Source organism: Scyliorhinus canicula, chromosome 2 (assembly GCF_902713615.1).
Source record: "Scyliorhinus canicula chromosome 2, sScyCan1.1, whole genome shotgun sequence".
Classification (NCBI taxonomy): Eukaryota; Metazoa; Chordata; class Chondrichthyes; order Carcharhiniformes; family Scyliorhinidae; genus Scyliorhinus; species Scyliorhinus canicula.
The window spans coordinates 19,567,167-19,583,727 of record NC_052147.1 but is presented as its reverse complement, the minus strand read 5'-3'; the positions used below and the strand labels follow the sequence as shown (position 1 = coordinate 19,583,727).

The following is a 16,561-nucleotide window of genomic DNA, read 5'->3' as shown; positions in this document are numbered from 1 at the left end:
GTGTCCTAATTAAAGTAAGGTTAAGAGGGGATTGTTGGGTTACGGGTATAGGGTGGATACGTGGGTTTGAGTAGGGTGATCATGGCTCGGCACAACATTGAGGGCCGAAGGGCCTGTTCTGTGCTGTACTGTTCTATGTTCTATGTAGTAAGGCATAGGAGCAAGTTGCCTGTTGTACTCTTAAATCTGACAGTAGGGGGCAGAGGTGGTATGTGTGGAGAGTTTCTCCAGTTCTAAAATATTTCTTCCCACATCCTCAAATTAAATAATCATGGCTCAGCATCTTCCATAGTGGCCTCACCATAATGTGGAATAGCTATGTGAGAGATGCACATGATCCTGTTTAGTATCACTTCATGATAGTGTCTTTGACTACATTGGCAAACTCTTTCAAACCAAAGGTGTTTTACCAGGAAATGTGGAATAATCTGTAAGCATGGTTGTAAATGCCTTATTAATCCCCTCAGTGATGTAACCAATATTCAAAGTCCACTGACAGCATTCAATTCATGTACTGTCTTCTGGATAACTGGCATCATGAATGCTAAAATGATCAGACTAATTGTGGAATCAGAGCTGAAAAGCATTTGTTCTTGGCCATCTGGAGCACAAAGGGTTTTCCAGGAAGAAATACATTTCAATAATATTTCAGAATGAAGCCCATACAGCCAAGAATCCAGCTTAGTAGTTGGAATGGGTTACTTAGAAGAGCAGCTGAAGCTATAACACAAGGATTTTTTAAGCCACAGCTAGATGTGGCAACAGAAAAAAAAAATTGTCACTTGTAAGTTGCAAGGTCCCTCTGATCCACAATGTTTCCCAGGGTCCTGCTGATGTGTTCCCTTGTTTGTCCTGCCCAAGTGCATTACCTCTCACTTATCCTCCGTCACTAATTTATGGGATGTTGAGGAAAAATGTAGCAGCTCCACTAACTCTCTAATTGTGATCAATTAACTCAAAGTAAATGAAAGGTTAAATCTTTGATCTCGCTCTGCATGTCTTTGTTCAGTTAATATTAGTACATGTACTCTCATCACACAAGACCCCGTGATGATCAATGCTCATGGTTGAGCAGGGAGGAAAGATGTAGTGCTACACTTCATGCTGCAAGTTTTGTGTTGTAGCTTTACAGCTCATTTAGCTTATCTATTTACATAAAACCGTAGGCGATGTTCCTCCACAATGTGATTCACTGCGCAATTGCTTTTTGTTTGTCCGCTGCACCCTGTGTTACTGATTACTAATTCTTTAAATCTATAATTGTCTATTTTATTAGTAGTCATTAAATGCAAACTGGAACCGTTTGGTAATCAGTAGTGTACACATATTCTAAATACTTGTGTGTGTATATATGGTGAAAATTCAACTTTTTAAAACTCCACCCAAACCCATCTCTGCTGCTGAATTTGTGTTCAGTTTCCCAATATGTATTTCCACCCTCATCATCTTTTCAAATGCATAAACCCCAGCTTCGACTATCTAAAATCGTTGTTTCTTCAGTGTTGATAAAATAGTGTCTATTAAGTAGTCTATTTGCCCCTAAAGGTTATTGTAAAATGGTCCTTCGTTATTTAATGGGTTTCTGTTGTGATTTATTTTTCTTGCCTGCTATAACAACTCACTACAAATCTTTAATTTTCTTTTAATGGTAAGGGATCTCGATTAAGATGCAGTAGCATAGTAGTTATGTTGCTTGTTACTAATAATCCAGAAATGAGAGTTCAAATCCCACCACAGGAGTTGGGAAATTAAGTGTAGTTAATTTAAAAAATCAGTAATAAAAAGCTGGTGTCATTAATGGAGACCTTCAAGCTGCTGGTTTGTCATAAAAACCCACCTGATTCACTGATACCCATTTATGGGGGAGTAAACCCATCATCCTTACCTGGTCTGGCTGACTCCAGACCCCACAATAACCTGGTTTATTCTTAACTCTCTTCTAACTGTGATCTAACAAGCAAGTCAGTTGTCTTAAAAAGCTGAAACAAAAAGCTTTAAGTGAACTTTTCCACCTCCTGCTTCCCACTGGTTAGTTTGAATGGCCAATTAGTGTTGGCCTTGCCAGTGACGTCCACTTTGTGTTAATTCATTTTTTAAAAGCCTAAATTAAGGTAGTAAATTCCAGGTTCCTTTTGGAGACAAACATTTAATCGGCACTTGTATTTTTTGTGCCTATTCATATGCCTGTGTAGAGGAGAAAGCGATGTATGCAACTGAATTGGAGAAATATCAGAAGGACATTGCCGAGTGGAAGAAGAAAGCATCAAGTCTTGAGGAAACAGTCACAGACTTAGAGGTAAGGAAAAAAATACCGTTTGATATTCTAGCCAGGTTTGAGTATAAGGATTCATAAGTGGATAGTGAATCTTTCTATAATTTGCTATTTTAAAAAATACCTGCTATTTTGTGAGGTTTTACACCTGTTATGTCCTGTAGGGTCCTCTATTGTATCAGTTATTTTTCTTCGCTTCAATAACTTGAGTGTTTGACAGTAATTAGTTTAGACCAGTTCTTGAACATGCACAATGTCATCCGAACTAGTTGATGAAACTGCCCTATGATCATGTCATCTACACATGGCTTCTTTAGTGTCATTGATTTTTTTTAAACTGCAAGATTTGTTTAGATTGCTGAAATTCTACCGAGAGTACGTTCAGTTCAATACTGCCAAAAGTAGTTTCTGCCAGCTATCGCTAATCTTAACATGGCGATTACATATTCCTGTGAAAACAAGAGTCCAAGGGTGCATTCAGCATTGCTGTTGTTCCTTTTTGGATGGCCTAGCCAATAAGAAGCTACATTGATTCATTGTTTCTGAAGACAGGCTTTTTTTTAATTTTGGAAGGTAGGGAGAGAAAAGCAAACACGGGAGCAAAATTATATCATCCATAGAATGATGTAAAACAATACAGCAAAGAAAATAGACCATTTGGCCCAACTGGTCTATAGTTGTGTTTCTGCTCTATGCACAATGATTAAAAAATAAGACCACACAAATGGGATGTAGAGAATAACAGTTCCCAATATACAGTGATGTTAACACTGGTTTAGTCATTAAATCTTTCACTTCTGTTTTTATTCGGCAATCTACATGTTTTGTGGGGTATGGGGAGGGATAGGATATCATAAAATCTTAAAACAATGATTCTTTCCCTTGCTGCTTAAATGGGTTGCTGTCAAAAGACAGTACGACAGCAGGCTATTTGTACTATTTTGTCAAAGAGGAGTGGGGATGGAGCATCATATTTTAGCACTTTGCATTATTGATGCGTCGCTGCATGACTTTGGTCTCTAGCTGTTAAAGTGTACAGGAGCTTCCCAACAGCCAGTTAAGATTTTGGATCTTGAGGTTATTGTTTGGTGTTTGTGAAATTATGGTCCCCAACATTTGTAGTTGGGCCAGTAATCCCAAAAAGTGGGAGAATTAGTTTCTGTATTCAAGGATGGTAGTAGATTCAATTCGGAGAGTCTGTATTTAAGAGCAATTGTTTCTAAGACAGGATTTTCGAAGAAAGAATATGTTTTACTCTAGAACATAGAACAGTACAGCACAGAACAGGCCCTTCGGCCCTCAATGTTGTGCCGAGCCATGATCACCCTACTCAAACCCACGTATCCCCCCTATACCCGTAACCCAACAACCCCCCCCTTAACCTTACTTTTATTAGGACACTACGGGCAATTTAGCATGGCCAATCCACCTAACCCGCACATCTTTGGACTGTGGGAGGATCTAATCTGCAAGATCGAGTTTATTGTCCTGTAAGATAGCTTTAGTGATTTCAGAGGCAGTAGGCTTTTACTCCTCTGAAATCTCTCTATTTAGTAGACATCAGCAGCTTAGTTCTGCTGATTGCAGTTTTGCTCTTAAACTAGTTTAATATTTTCCTGACTGCTGCACCAATGCTGCTTCTCGAAAATGTCTGCATTAAAAGCCATGAATGTTGCATTCAGAAATGTTTTAAATTAGTTTTAGATCTCTGGGTTAAATCCATCTATTTAAATATGGTGAGAAGTATTGTCCAGCTGACATCTGCGAAAAGCCTGGATTGACTCAATTAAGCTGACAGTAACAAGAAAAAGCAGCGTGCTTAGCATCAATTATTTCAAGGCATAAAGTGCCAGCAGGGAATTTGGACCAACTATTAAAGTAATTTGTGTAGCTAAGAAAGTATACAAACTCTAATAGAAAATGTTGCAGTCAAAAGGAACAAAAATGAGCCTGCATTTTATTTGTTTTTAACCACTCCCAGTATATTTTTTGGTTTTATGTACAGTAAGCCCTCATTTAAAGTTGTTCCTGAAAATCATGACTTTGTGAAATATGGATTCCCTTGGGAGTCGGCATTTAAAGTAGGCTGAAGTTCAAAAGGCCCTTCTTTATCAGAAAGAAACCCACTAAAACACCCTGCAAGCAAGTTGAAATAATAGTAATCTTTATTAGTGTCGCAAGTAGGCTTACATTAACACTACAATGAAGTTATTGTGAAAATCCCGTAGTTGCCACACTCGAGTGCATGTTCGGGTACACTGCGGTAGAATTCAGAATGTCCAATTCACCTAACAAACACATCTCTCGGGACTTGTGGGAGGAACCGGAGCACCCGCAGGAAACCCGTGCAGACACGAGGAGAATGTGCAGACTCCGCACAGACAGTGACCCAAGCCGGGAATTGAACCTAGCACCCTGGTACTGTGAAGCAACAGTGCTAACCATGGTGTACCGTGCTGCCCTGACTTGACATTCCTAGATTACTATGTTGTGCTAAATTACCATGTTGGTAAATTGAATAAGTTTTAAAACAAAATAAATGTAAACGTGAAGAAAAATGTAAAGGATTGGATTTGCCATTTGGAAGACTGTTCTCTCGCTGGAGCCGAATCGCCTGTGGTTTGTGCTGGCACTGGGAGTGGTGCCCACAAGCGATTGACTCTTCCCAGCCATGCAAATTTATGCATGGCGGGGATTGCAAGGAATTCCACCGCAAATCCAGCTATTGGGCTGTCATTTTGAGTGTGCATCACAATAGTTAGGTCTGGTGACTGCCCTGAGCCCCCACAGGAATTGCTGGGTGAAACCCCCCACCCAACAACAATACGCTGCATTATGGTGACACAAGGCCCCCATCCCAACCAATCAGAGGCACCCGAATCAGAGGCCCCCCCACCATATCAGAGGACCTAACCGCATTGTTTATAAACATCTAGCTAGGATTGATAGCTCCTGACCACATCAAAAGCAGTTAAGTGTTTTCTGTTGAGGAAAAGAGGAAGTGAAAGCACTTAACTCTGAGGTGTTATATACATTGTGGTTAGTTTCAAAGCAGGCTACTTGAGACATATTCAAGGGAGAGGGGAAATGAAAATGAACAATCCAGACATCTGGCTGCCTGAAAGCTTTCAACTGCAGCCTACTAAAAGCAATTTATCTTTGAAGTAAATGGAAGCCGTTAAAGATTTGTGATGCAATTTTGTCTTTCTATAAAGTAATAGATGCTGCTTTCTAGACATCTGTCTGAGGCAGCAGGTGAAAGGGACAGGTGAGTCAATAACGTGGTTTATATCACTGTTTAAGCCTGGACTACTCTTTAACTTCTGGACTGAGCTGACTGGTGGATGGGGGAGGGGTTCTCTGAAATGGGGCAGTGGCTGATGTGGGATTTGGTGGGGGATCTTTGGTTGGGGGAGGGGGGTGTCTGATAGGGGGTGCTGAGGGGGTAGGCAGGATATGCTGGGATAGGCAGGTTTTGCTTGGGAGGGTGCCCGCCAATGAATTTTGGGGGCATCTACTTTAAATATGGTACGTGCCCCACTGCGAGTTCCACTGCGTCAGGGCCTAGCTGGCAAATACTTGCACCTATCCATTGACCCATTTGCATCCTCCCGCTGGTATGTGCAAACCTAATGCTGCCGTAAGTGGGGTCTGGACAACATGGGATTCTCCGCGCATCGGGAACTCCGCTAGTGGCAGCAGGCGGCGGAGAATCCCCCCAAGATTTGTACCTGCAGTACCTCATGCTCGCCACCAATCCTGCTTCCCGAATCGCCCTGATCCTCCTGGTCGCTGCAGATCCTTCCCCTCCCTGACTCTCCGACTTGCGGCCTCTCCTGTGCCTGACCCACCCTCTCGCCAAACCTCCTGCTTCCTGCTAAGATTCCCCTTATCTCTCGCTCATAGATAAGGTCTCAGTCCGGTTTGAATGAATATGCAAGCACTGTTTATTTCTTTAACAACTCGTTTTGGTACATTCACACACAATTAAATTGAAGACTTTTCCTGCGTGCCTTGAAATATCCTTGAGACACCGAAGAGTGAAAGCAAAAACTTCCAAGATAAAAGTGACTCCAGATTTACAAATTGGAAGTCATTTCAACTAAAGGCCTTAAAAGTAATTTTTACAAATGCTTCAAGGATTCTCCAGCTAAAATCTTTCTCTCATCAGTCAAACGGATCACATTCTTAAGGGAATCCTTATTTGGATTTAAGCCCCTTACTTAGTTTCATTGGTTCTAATTCTCAGCTGAGACCCCCTTGATTCGTTCAGGTAAATGGCAAAGTGTCAGTCACTTAACAAGCGATTGGTTAATTAGACAATCAATTACTCCAAATTAATTATCTTTCCCACGACTCTTGTCCCACATTCAAACTCCCTACGTTGTGTCCGGTCTCCGTTACGAGATTGTTTCAAACTCGTTGAATATACCCTTGTATCTTTTTCAGTAAGAGTACTTGCAGTACAATATTGGTAAGATGTGAGACAATCATGGACAGTATTCAAAAGATTAGCCAATTTTATAACTTATATTTCTACAAATTCAATAATTTTCTAGAATCATTTTATTTTCCAGAATATTTTAGCTAATATTTTAAAGGGCCCCCCCCCCCCCTCTATAATTGTTGAACCCAACACTGACTCTCCCTATTTTCGCCACCTCGTCTGAGCCTGTGCATCCATTCAAGATCCAGATCCGATCTGATCTGAGCTCAGGCTGTGAAAGTTCAAGTCCTGATGATGCAGGTGTACCAAGCTCAAGCTCGGGTTGTTGTTATCCATGTTTTTTTTTACTGCTCCCGCTCACCTTTTCCCTTTCCTGAACTCTCGCCAGAGTGGCGAGAGACAGTAAAATCAGCATAACAGTTATTTATAAAAAAGAAACATGGATTATAACAAGGTGGCACAGTGGTTAGCACTACTGTCTGACAGTGCCATGCACCGGTTCAATTCCGGCCTTGGGCCACTGGCTGCATGGGGGTGGTACATTCTTCCCGTGTCTGCGTAGGTTTCCTCCGTGTGCTCAGGTTCCTCAAACAGTCCAAAGATTTGCGGGTTAGGTAGATTTGTGAAGATAAATTGCCCCATAGAGTCTAGAGATGTGCAAGTTAGGTTATGGGGATAGGGTGGGTTGGACATGGGTAAAGTGCTGATTCGATGGGCTGAATGACGTCCTCTGCACTGTAGGGATTCTGTGTTCTATAACAGATCCTGTTTGCACTTCTGCACCATTGAGACTTTCACCTTCAAAACCACAGAGCTCCAACTTCAAATCGGAGCTGGATTTTGAACTGAAATGCAGGTTCAGGAGAGCAAAGAGACTAGTTGGGGAGGTTTGGAGAGAGGGTGGGTGGGGCTCGAAGTCCACACTAAAGATCTGGGAGGAGGATAGGTCACATGTCCAAGGACTGGGTATGGGGAATGGCTGCAAGCTAAAGGGCCGGACATAGGGAGAGACCACAATTTGAAGGGTCTGCCATCGGGAGTGGCCACAAGCCTGCGGGTCTGGCACTGGGGAGAGTACTTTGGAATTTTGTTCGCATTTTGATTCCATTGTGAATTTAATTTGGGAGTAGACAACTTTTCCTATCCAAAATTCAGCACATCTACAGCACTAATTCTCAGCGCTAATTAGAAACTATTTTTTTTCCACATGTATTTTACAATTGGTTGTTAACTGCTTTCCTCCTGTTCCAGCAACATTTAAAGGAAGCAAATGATGCTCTAGATTCTGCATCAAGACTAGCTGAACAGTTGGATCTTAAAGAGGAGCAGCTGGAAGATTTTAAGAAACAAGGTAACGCTTGGCTTTGCTGGTGTAAACTGGTTTATTAGAAAGGTAATAAATTTTCGTATTCCATCCGAATCAAACACATTTGTAACTGGCCATTTTGGCGCTGGAGGAATTCAAAGTTGGAGTTCTGGGAATGGTCTGCATGGAGACAACAATGCATTCAAGGATTTTGGAAGAGAATGGAGAGGTTGGAGGTGGCGTAGTTGCTTGTACAGAGGTGTCAAGTATAACGTTTTGAGGAGCTGGGTGATGATTTGAAAGAGAACGGGACAAAATCAGAGTGTGTAATAACCTTCACTGGATAATCGGGACTGCCCTGTGGTCTTGTGAGGGTTATTACAGAGAACTATTAACAATCTCAGCTTAAATGAGAGCCATTAATTTCATGCAGAACAGAAATAGCTAACCTTAAGGGCAGAAGATCTATGGAGAAGGATTTCAAGGAGAATAATATTGGCTGCAGCCATACAGAGCCATTAACTTTATAAGTTTAATAAACATTTGAGTTAAGTGGACTGTATTTAAAGATGCCGTTAACTGTGTGTGCGTTTATATCTCATCACTTTCTGGCTTGGTAAATCTAATAAAAAAGAAAAATTTGCTAGTTGAGGAAAACACCTAGTATGATTTTTTTTTTGTTATCTGAACTGATGAAAACCGTAGCACATTTGGAGTATTGTGTGCAGTTCTGGTCGCCTCATTATAGGGAGGATGCGGAAGCATTGGAAAGGGTGCAAAGGAGATTTACTACGATGCTGCCTTGTTTGCAGGATAGGTCTTATGAGGAAAGGTTGAGGGAGCTGGGGCTTTTCTCTTTGGAGCGGAGGAGGATGAGAGGCGACTTAATAGAGGTTTATAAGATGATGAGGGAGATAGAGTGGACGTGCAGAGACACTTTCCTCGGGTGGATGTAGCTGTTACAAGGGGGCATAATTATAAGGTTCAGGGTGGGAGATATAGGAGGGATGTCCGAGGTAGGTTCTTTACTCAGAGAGTGGTTAGAGTATGGATTGGACTACCTGCTGTGATAGTGGAGTTGGACACTTTAGGAACTTTTCAAGCAGTTATTGGATAGGCACATGGACCAGAATGACAGGGAGTGGGATAGCTTGATCTTGGTTTCGAACAATGCTCGGCACAACATCGAGGGCCGAAGGGCCCGTTCTGTGCTGTACTGTTCTATGTTCTATACAGGTTCTTATGCAGACTTGCATGACATTCATTTCAATTCCTTTTTTTAGAGGGTATGTTTCTGTATACATTCTCACGGCCTCACGGTAGCATGGTGGTTAGCATCAATGCTTCACAGCTCCAGGGTCCCAGGTTCGATTCCCGGCTGGGTCACTGTCTGTGTGGAGTCTGCACGTCCTCCCCGTGTGTGCGTGGGTTTCCTCCGGGTGCTCCGGTTTCCTCCCACAGTCCAAAGATGTGCGGGTTAGGTGGATTGGCCATGCTAAATTGCCCGTAGTGTAAGGTTAATGGGGGGATTGTTGGGTTACGGGTATACGGGTTACGTGGGTTTAAGTAGGGTGATCATTGCTCGGCACAACATCGAGGGCCGAAGGGCCTGTTCTGTGCTGTACTGTTCTATGTTCTATGTTCTATTCCAACTTTTGAACCAAATCTACATATGGGTCTTTTAGAGTTATCCGGGTAGTAAAACAAGCATATAACTTTGATTAAAATCACATGAGTCGATAAATATTCCTCGTTCTTGACATTGATATCAATCTGGGACATGTAAAAAAAAAGTGATGCAAAGGATGTAAGTTTATACATACATGGAAAATAGAAGCTGGAGGAGGCCATTTGGCCCTTCGAGCCTGCTCCACCATTAATCATGATCATGGCTGATCATTAAATTCGATGCCCTGATCCTGCCTCGCCTCCCCGCCCCAAAATATCCCTTAAACCCCAAGAGCTATATCTAATTCCTTCTTGAAATCAGTGTTTTAGCTTCAACTACTTTCTGTGGTACTGAATTCTACAGATTCTCTACTCTCTGGGTGAAGAAATTTCTCCTCATTTCAGTCCTAAAAAATTTACCTCTTATCCTCAAACTATGACTCCTAGCTCTGAACCCCCCCCTCTCTCCCTTTGGGGACATTTTTTCTGAATCTACCATGTCTAATCCTGTTAGAATTTTGTATGTTTCTATGAGAACCCCTCTCGCTCTTCTAAATGCCAATGAATATAATCCTAACCGACTTGGTCTCGCCTCATATGACTGTGCTGCCATCCCAGGAATCAGCCTGGTAAACCTTTGCTGCACTCCCTCTATAGCAAGAACGTCCTTCCTCAGATAAGGACACCAAAACTGCACACAATACTCCGGGTGTGGCCTCACCAATGCCCTATACAATTGCAATAAAACATCTCTATTCCTATACTCAAATCCTCTCACCATGAAGGCCAACACACCATTTGCCTGCTTTACTGCCTGCTGTACCTGTGTGCTTACTTCCAGCGACTGATGTACGAGGGCACCAAGATCTCGTTGAGTATCCACCTCTCTCAATTTACACCCTTTCAAATAATAATATGCCTTCCTATTTTTGGTACCAAAGCGGACAACCTCACATTTATCCACGTTATACTGCATCTGCCATGCATATGCCCACTCACTCAGCCTGTCCAAATACCGCTGAAGAATCTCTGCATCCTCCTCACAGCTCACCCTCCCACCCAACTTTGTATCATCTGCAAATTTGGAAATACTGCATTTAGTTCCCTTGTCCAAATCATTAATATATGATATGAACAGTTGGAGTTCTAGCACAGATCCCTGCGGTATCCCACTCGGCACTGCCTGCCAATCAGAAAAAGACCCATTTATTCCAACTTTCTGCTTTCTGTTTGCTAACCAGCTTTCTATCCATCTCAAGACGCTACCTTTAATCCCACGTGCTTTAACTTTGTAGTCATCTGTTAGGTGAGACCTTGTTGAAAGCCTTCTGAAAGTCTAAATAAACCAGATCCACCGGTTCTCCCTGCTCAAACTCTGCTAATTACATCTTCAAAGAATTCTAATGGATTTGTCAAGCATGAGTTCCCTTTCGTAAATCCATGCTGACTTTGTCTGATTACACCACTGCTTTACAAATGCTGTGCTATCAAATCCTTGTTAATGGGCTCTGCAACTTCCCCACTGCCGACATTAGGCTCACTGGTCTATAGTTCCTGTTTTCTCTCTACCTCCTGTTTTGAATAGCGGGGTTATGTTATCTACCCGCGAATCTGTAGGAACCACTCCAGACTCCAAACAATTTTGGAAAATGACTACTAATTAATCTACAATTTATAGGCCCACTTCCTTAAGTACTCTGGGAGAAAGATTATCAGGCCCCGGAGATTTATCCGCCTTCAAACACATTAATTTCCCCAAAACCATTTCTTTATCAATACTAATTTCCTCACTGAAACTTGTTTCTCAGAACTTCTGGTATATTAATCATTTTTTTTTAAAATTTAGAGTACCCAATTCATTTTTTCCAATTAAGGGGCAATGTAGTGTGTCCAATTCACCTACCTTGCACATCTTTGGGTTGTGGGGGCGAAACCCACGCAAACACGGGGAGAATGTGAAAACTCCACATGGACAGTGGCCCAGAGCCAGAATTGAACCTTGGACGTCGGTGCCATGAGGCATCAGTGCTCCCACTGAGCCACCGTGCTGCCACCCGGTACATTAATCATGACTTCCTTTGTGAAGAGACAAGCAAAGTACAAATCTGGTTCTTCAGCCATTTCTTTATTCCCTGAATTCCCCCATTTCTGACTGTAAGGAGCCTACATTTTATTTTCCTTTTTTCCCTCTATAAATTTAGAGTACCCAATTCTTTATTTTTCCAATCAAGGAGCAATTTAGCATGACCCACACTGTATATCTTTTTGGGTTGTGCGGGTGAGACCCACGCAGACACTGGGAGAATTTGCAAACTCCACACGGACAGCCACCCCGTGCCGGGATCAAACCAGGGTCCTCATGGCTATGAGGCAGCAGGGCTAGCTACTGGGCCACCGTGCTGTCCCTGTAAGGAACCTACATTAGATATTAATTTTTATCAATGTTTTTCTCTTCACATACCTATAGAAACTTTTTCCGTCAGTACTTCTGTTCCCTGCTAGCTTACTTTCAAATTATATTTTCCCCTTCTTAATCAATCACTTTGTCCGCCTTTGCTGAATTTTAAACTGTTCCTAATCCTCAGGGCTATTGCTTTTTCTTGCTAATTTGTATGCCTCTTTGAATCTAACACTATCTCTAATTTCCCTTGTAAGCCATGGTTTGGCCACAGTTCCCTTTCTATCTTGAGCCAAATAGGAATAAACAACTTTTGGAGTTCATTGATTTGTTCCTTGAATGCCTGCCCACTATCCTTCCTTTCATTAATGTTTCCCAGTCCGTCATAGCCAGCTAATTCCTCACACCATCAGAGTTACCTTTATTGAGGTTCAGGACCCTGGTCTCAGAATCAACTCCTTCACTATCCACCTCGATAAAGAATTCTACCATATTATGGTCAGTCATCCCCAAGGGTTCTCTCACAACTAGATTGCCAACTAATCCTTTCTCATTGCACAACACCCAGCCCAAGATGGCCTATTCGCTTGTTGGTTCATCAATATATTTGTCCAGAACACTCCTCTGTTGTACTGTGACTAATTTGACTCACCCAATCTATATACAGCTTAAAGTCGCTCATAATCACAGATGTTTCTTTATCACATGCAACTCTGATTTTCTGTATATTGCTATTCCCAACATTACCATTACAGTCTGGTATTCTGTATACCACAACTACGAATGTTCTTGCCCCTTGATGTTTCGTAACTCTATTCCACATCATCTGTACTAATATCTTTCCTCAATATTTTATCAATATCCTCTTTTTAATCAACAGAGTAAGTCCAGGTGTGGCACGGTGGCGAGGATCCAGGTTCAACCCCGGCTCCGAGTCACTGTCCGAGTGGAGTTTGCACATTCTCCCCGTGTCTGCTTGGGTCACACCCTCACAACCCAAAGATGTGCAGTTTAGGTGGATTGGCCACGCTAAATTGATCCTTGGTGTGCAAAGGTTAGGTGGGGTTATGGGATTGCAGGGGGGTGTGTCTAGGTAGAATGCTCTTTCAGAGCTTTGGTGCAGTCTCAGTGGGCCGAATGGCCTCCTTCTGCACTGTAGATATTCTATGATACTCTTATTCAATGAAAAGATGAGATGAACATGTTTGGAATACAGAGAGTTTTTTCTCAGTAGAATAATGTATATGAGGACTCGGTTCTCCGTTGAAGTGGTTCATGCTGTTTCAATTAACATTAAAAACAAAAATCAGGACACATATCTGATTTAAAAACAAGATTTAAGATAAGGAAAACTGCAGATGCTGTTAGTTAAACGCTGATTAACTTGATGGGCCAAATGCCCTCTATTGGTGCAATTCATCGTTCTGCTTTTATGAAGAGTAATAAGGGACTCGGTGTAACGGTTTATGGGTGCTAGTGTGAAAAACCTTCAACCACATTTGGCTGCCATTGCAAAGCTGAATTGATGTTTCAAGTGATGTTTAAAATGATGTGGAATTGATTTTGGATTGCTGAAAACAATTTGCCATGCTGTAAGTTATCTGGACTGTTTTCAAATATTTTGAGGAGAGTTTTAATTGGAAGGATGTCTTTTTTGGTTCAGTGCATAATTTTGAATGAAGTTAAGGGTCCATCATGGAAATTAGTATCTTTTAGTCTTTTGGGTTACCTCTCCACACCAAGATTTGGGCATTTCTTACCTGTGATCCACAATGTACTTTGGTTCTATTCCATTAAGAGTTGAGCTTTAGTGAAGTAGGTGATGCAACAAGCAGTTTGACGGTTTGAATCCATGCTGCAGTATTGGCAAAAACTTTCCATATGCAAGTGTACAGATCACTTTCTGATATAAGAATGAGGATAGAGGTAAGTACCAATAAAGTTCGAGGCGGTGGAGGGGGAAAGTGAACAAAACATGGTGAAATACATTTACGATTGAGAAGGTTTTTCACGTGTTTCTAAGATGGAATAAACTCATTTTGACCAGCGCCAGTTGATTTACTAATAAACATTTTGTACAAAAGTAGGCGAGCCAGCAAAGCCGACTTCAAGATTGCAGCAAATTCTCCATGCTGAAGTGATCCAAGGCGAAGTTAAAATGGATGGATACTTCAAGAGAATAATAAGTCAATTAGTTCTGTAATTTGGTAGAAACCAGCGATGTCCTGATGGCATTCATGTCAATTGGATCAATGGCATTTGTCCACTTCTTTGTTTGACTGAACATGATTGACTACATAGAACTCCATTTAATCTGTGATAAATATAGATGTTTCATGTGCTGAGGGACTCTGTTTGCCAGTGATGTTTCCTGCATAACTTCATTCCTTCTTTCTGCTTCATTTATTGGCTTATGATCTGACCTTGATTACTCAGTGGTAAAATATTCATTGAAACACAAACAGTTGACGAGCCAAAGAAAAGCTATGGGGGGCAGGAGAGAGAGGAAAATATCGATTGACAGTCAAAGCCAAGCTAAATATGGAGCTGCTTGTCTTATTTAATTTGTATTGAACTAACCCAGTCTAGTAAACTGAACCTTATCAAATATACTCCAAATAAAATGGCAGTGTTCCCTGTTTCCTTGCTGTTTATGGTTGACATGCATTTTGGTTTTTCGCACAAGTGGGAGCTTTTTTATGTTTTTCTCAGTTTCCTATCTAACATTTATTCTTTAATGCTGCTGAAGCTTTGCACGCATTGTGTGTTTTTGTTTGCCCAGGCCAGCAAGTTCCTATGGTTTATTTTTCTATTCTGGGGCAACTATTTTTTTTATTCAGTTATGGGTTGTGAACATTGTTGGTGAGGGCCAGCATTTGTTACCAATGCCCTTGAAGATGATGGTGGCCTGCCTTCTTGAATCACTGTAGTCCAATTGGTGCAGATGTACTCAGTCCTGTAGAGAGGGAATTCCAAGATTTTGACCTCGTGACAGTGAAGGAATGATGGTTTTGTTCTAATTTGGGATTGCCAGCGATGTGGCGGGGAGGTTGCAGGTGGTGGTGTTCCCAAAGGCCTCCTGTCTTCGTCCTAGGTGGTAGAGATCACCGGTTTGGAAGTTATCAAAGGAAGCTTGGTAAATTGCTGCAGTGCATCTTGAAGACGGCATGGCATGGCATGGCTGTGTGCTGTGTGGAGAGTATGAATGTTTAAAATGATGGTTGGGTTGTTGATCAAGTGGGATGCTTTTTCTTAGGTGGTGTTGGGTTCTGCCGGGCAATTAGGGAGGTGAAGGCCTGGACAGTGACCCCCCTCTCCCGATTATAGAGCTCTGGATGCTCCAATACCCCAAAGACCACCACTAAAGGGCTTGGCTCCACCTTTATCCCCACCACTCTAGACATGACCTCGAAGAAGACAGTCCAGAACCTGCTGAGTTGGGTGCAGTACCAGAATCGCGGGTGTGTTTGACCAGACCCCCCTCCCCCCACAGCCCCAAGAACAGTTTCCCATTCCCCCCTGGATTGTTAAAGTCCACATTGAGTTCATTGTCCCTCACTGCTTCGTCCCGAGCTCATTGTCCCTCACTGCTTCGTCCCAAGCTCATTGTCCCTCACTGCTTCGTCCCGAGCTCATTGTCCGTCACTGCTTCGTCCCGAGCTCATTGTCCCTCACTGCTTCGTCCCGAGCTCATTGTCCCTCACTGCTTCGTCCCGGGTTCATTCTTTTGGAATTCTTCTGGCGAGTCAAAATATTGTTCTTTGCCCTGGTACATGACCCATAGTGTGGCCGGGTACAGCGTACTGAACTGCACTTTGCTCTTAAACAGCGTGGTTTTGGCACAGTTAAATTCTGCCCAGCACTTGGCCAGGTCCGCCCCAATGTCCTGGTTCAAGTGGATGATGTGTCCGTCCCACTTGCACGTCCACGTGTTCTTCGTCCACCTCAGGATCCGCTCTTTATCCTGGAATCTGTGGAACTCTCATTGCCCATGGTGGTTCCCCTGACCTGGGTGTGTCAGAGCGACCAGTGTGCTCGGTCTACCTCCAGGGGCTTGACGAAGCACTCCTCCCTGACTAACTTTCCGAGCATCGATGCCACAAACTCTTGTGTTCCTCCCCACCATGCCCTCTAGTTGCCTGATTATCCTCGGGTTCTGCCGACGGGACCTGTTTTCTTGGTAATCAACCTTCCCTGTTAAAGCCTTCTGGGTCATGACCAACCTTGCCACCATGGCTTCATGTGAAGCGATCCGCTACCCCTGGTCTGTGGCTGCTTTATTTAGGTCCTGCACCATTACCTCTTAAGCCCCCCGTTTCCGCTCTGCTCTGTCTATTGCCTCCCTTATGGAGCCAACGCAGCCTCTGTTGCTGACCCCACCACCTCCATGAGGTCCTCTTTCACCGCTTCTGTGTTTCTGGAGTTCCGTTGTGATGATCTCCATCAGCTTCTCTATCATCACCTGGGTTG

General features: G+C 42.7%; 1 protein-coding gene across 2 annotated transcripts in view; it reads left to right on the top strand.

The window, feature by feature from the left end:
- The window catches only part of trip11 (thyroid hormone receptor interactor 11), a 101,110-nt gene that overhangs the window by 64,697 nt on the left and 19,852 nt on the right, over positions 1-16,561 (top strand). For both annotated transcript variants that reach the window (XM_038774568.1, XM_038774559.1), the window contains 2 exons: positions 2,193-2,296; positions 7,971-8,070. In XM_038774568.1, coding sequence (XP_038630496.1) covers positions 2,193-2,296; positions 7,971-8,070 — 204 coding nt within the window. The remainder of the gene's footprint in view (positions 1-2,192; positions 2,297-7,970; positions 8,071-16,561) is intronic.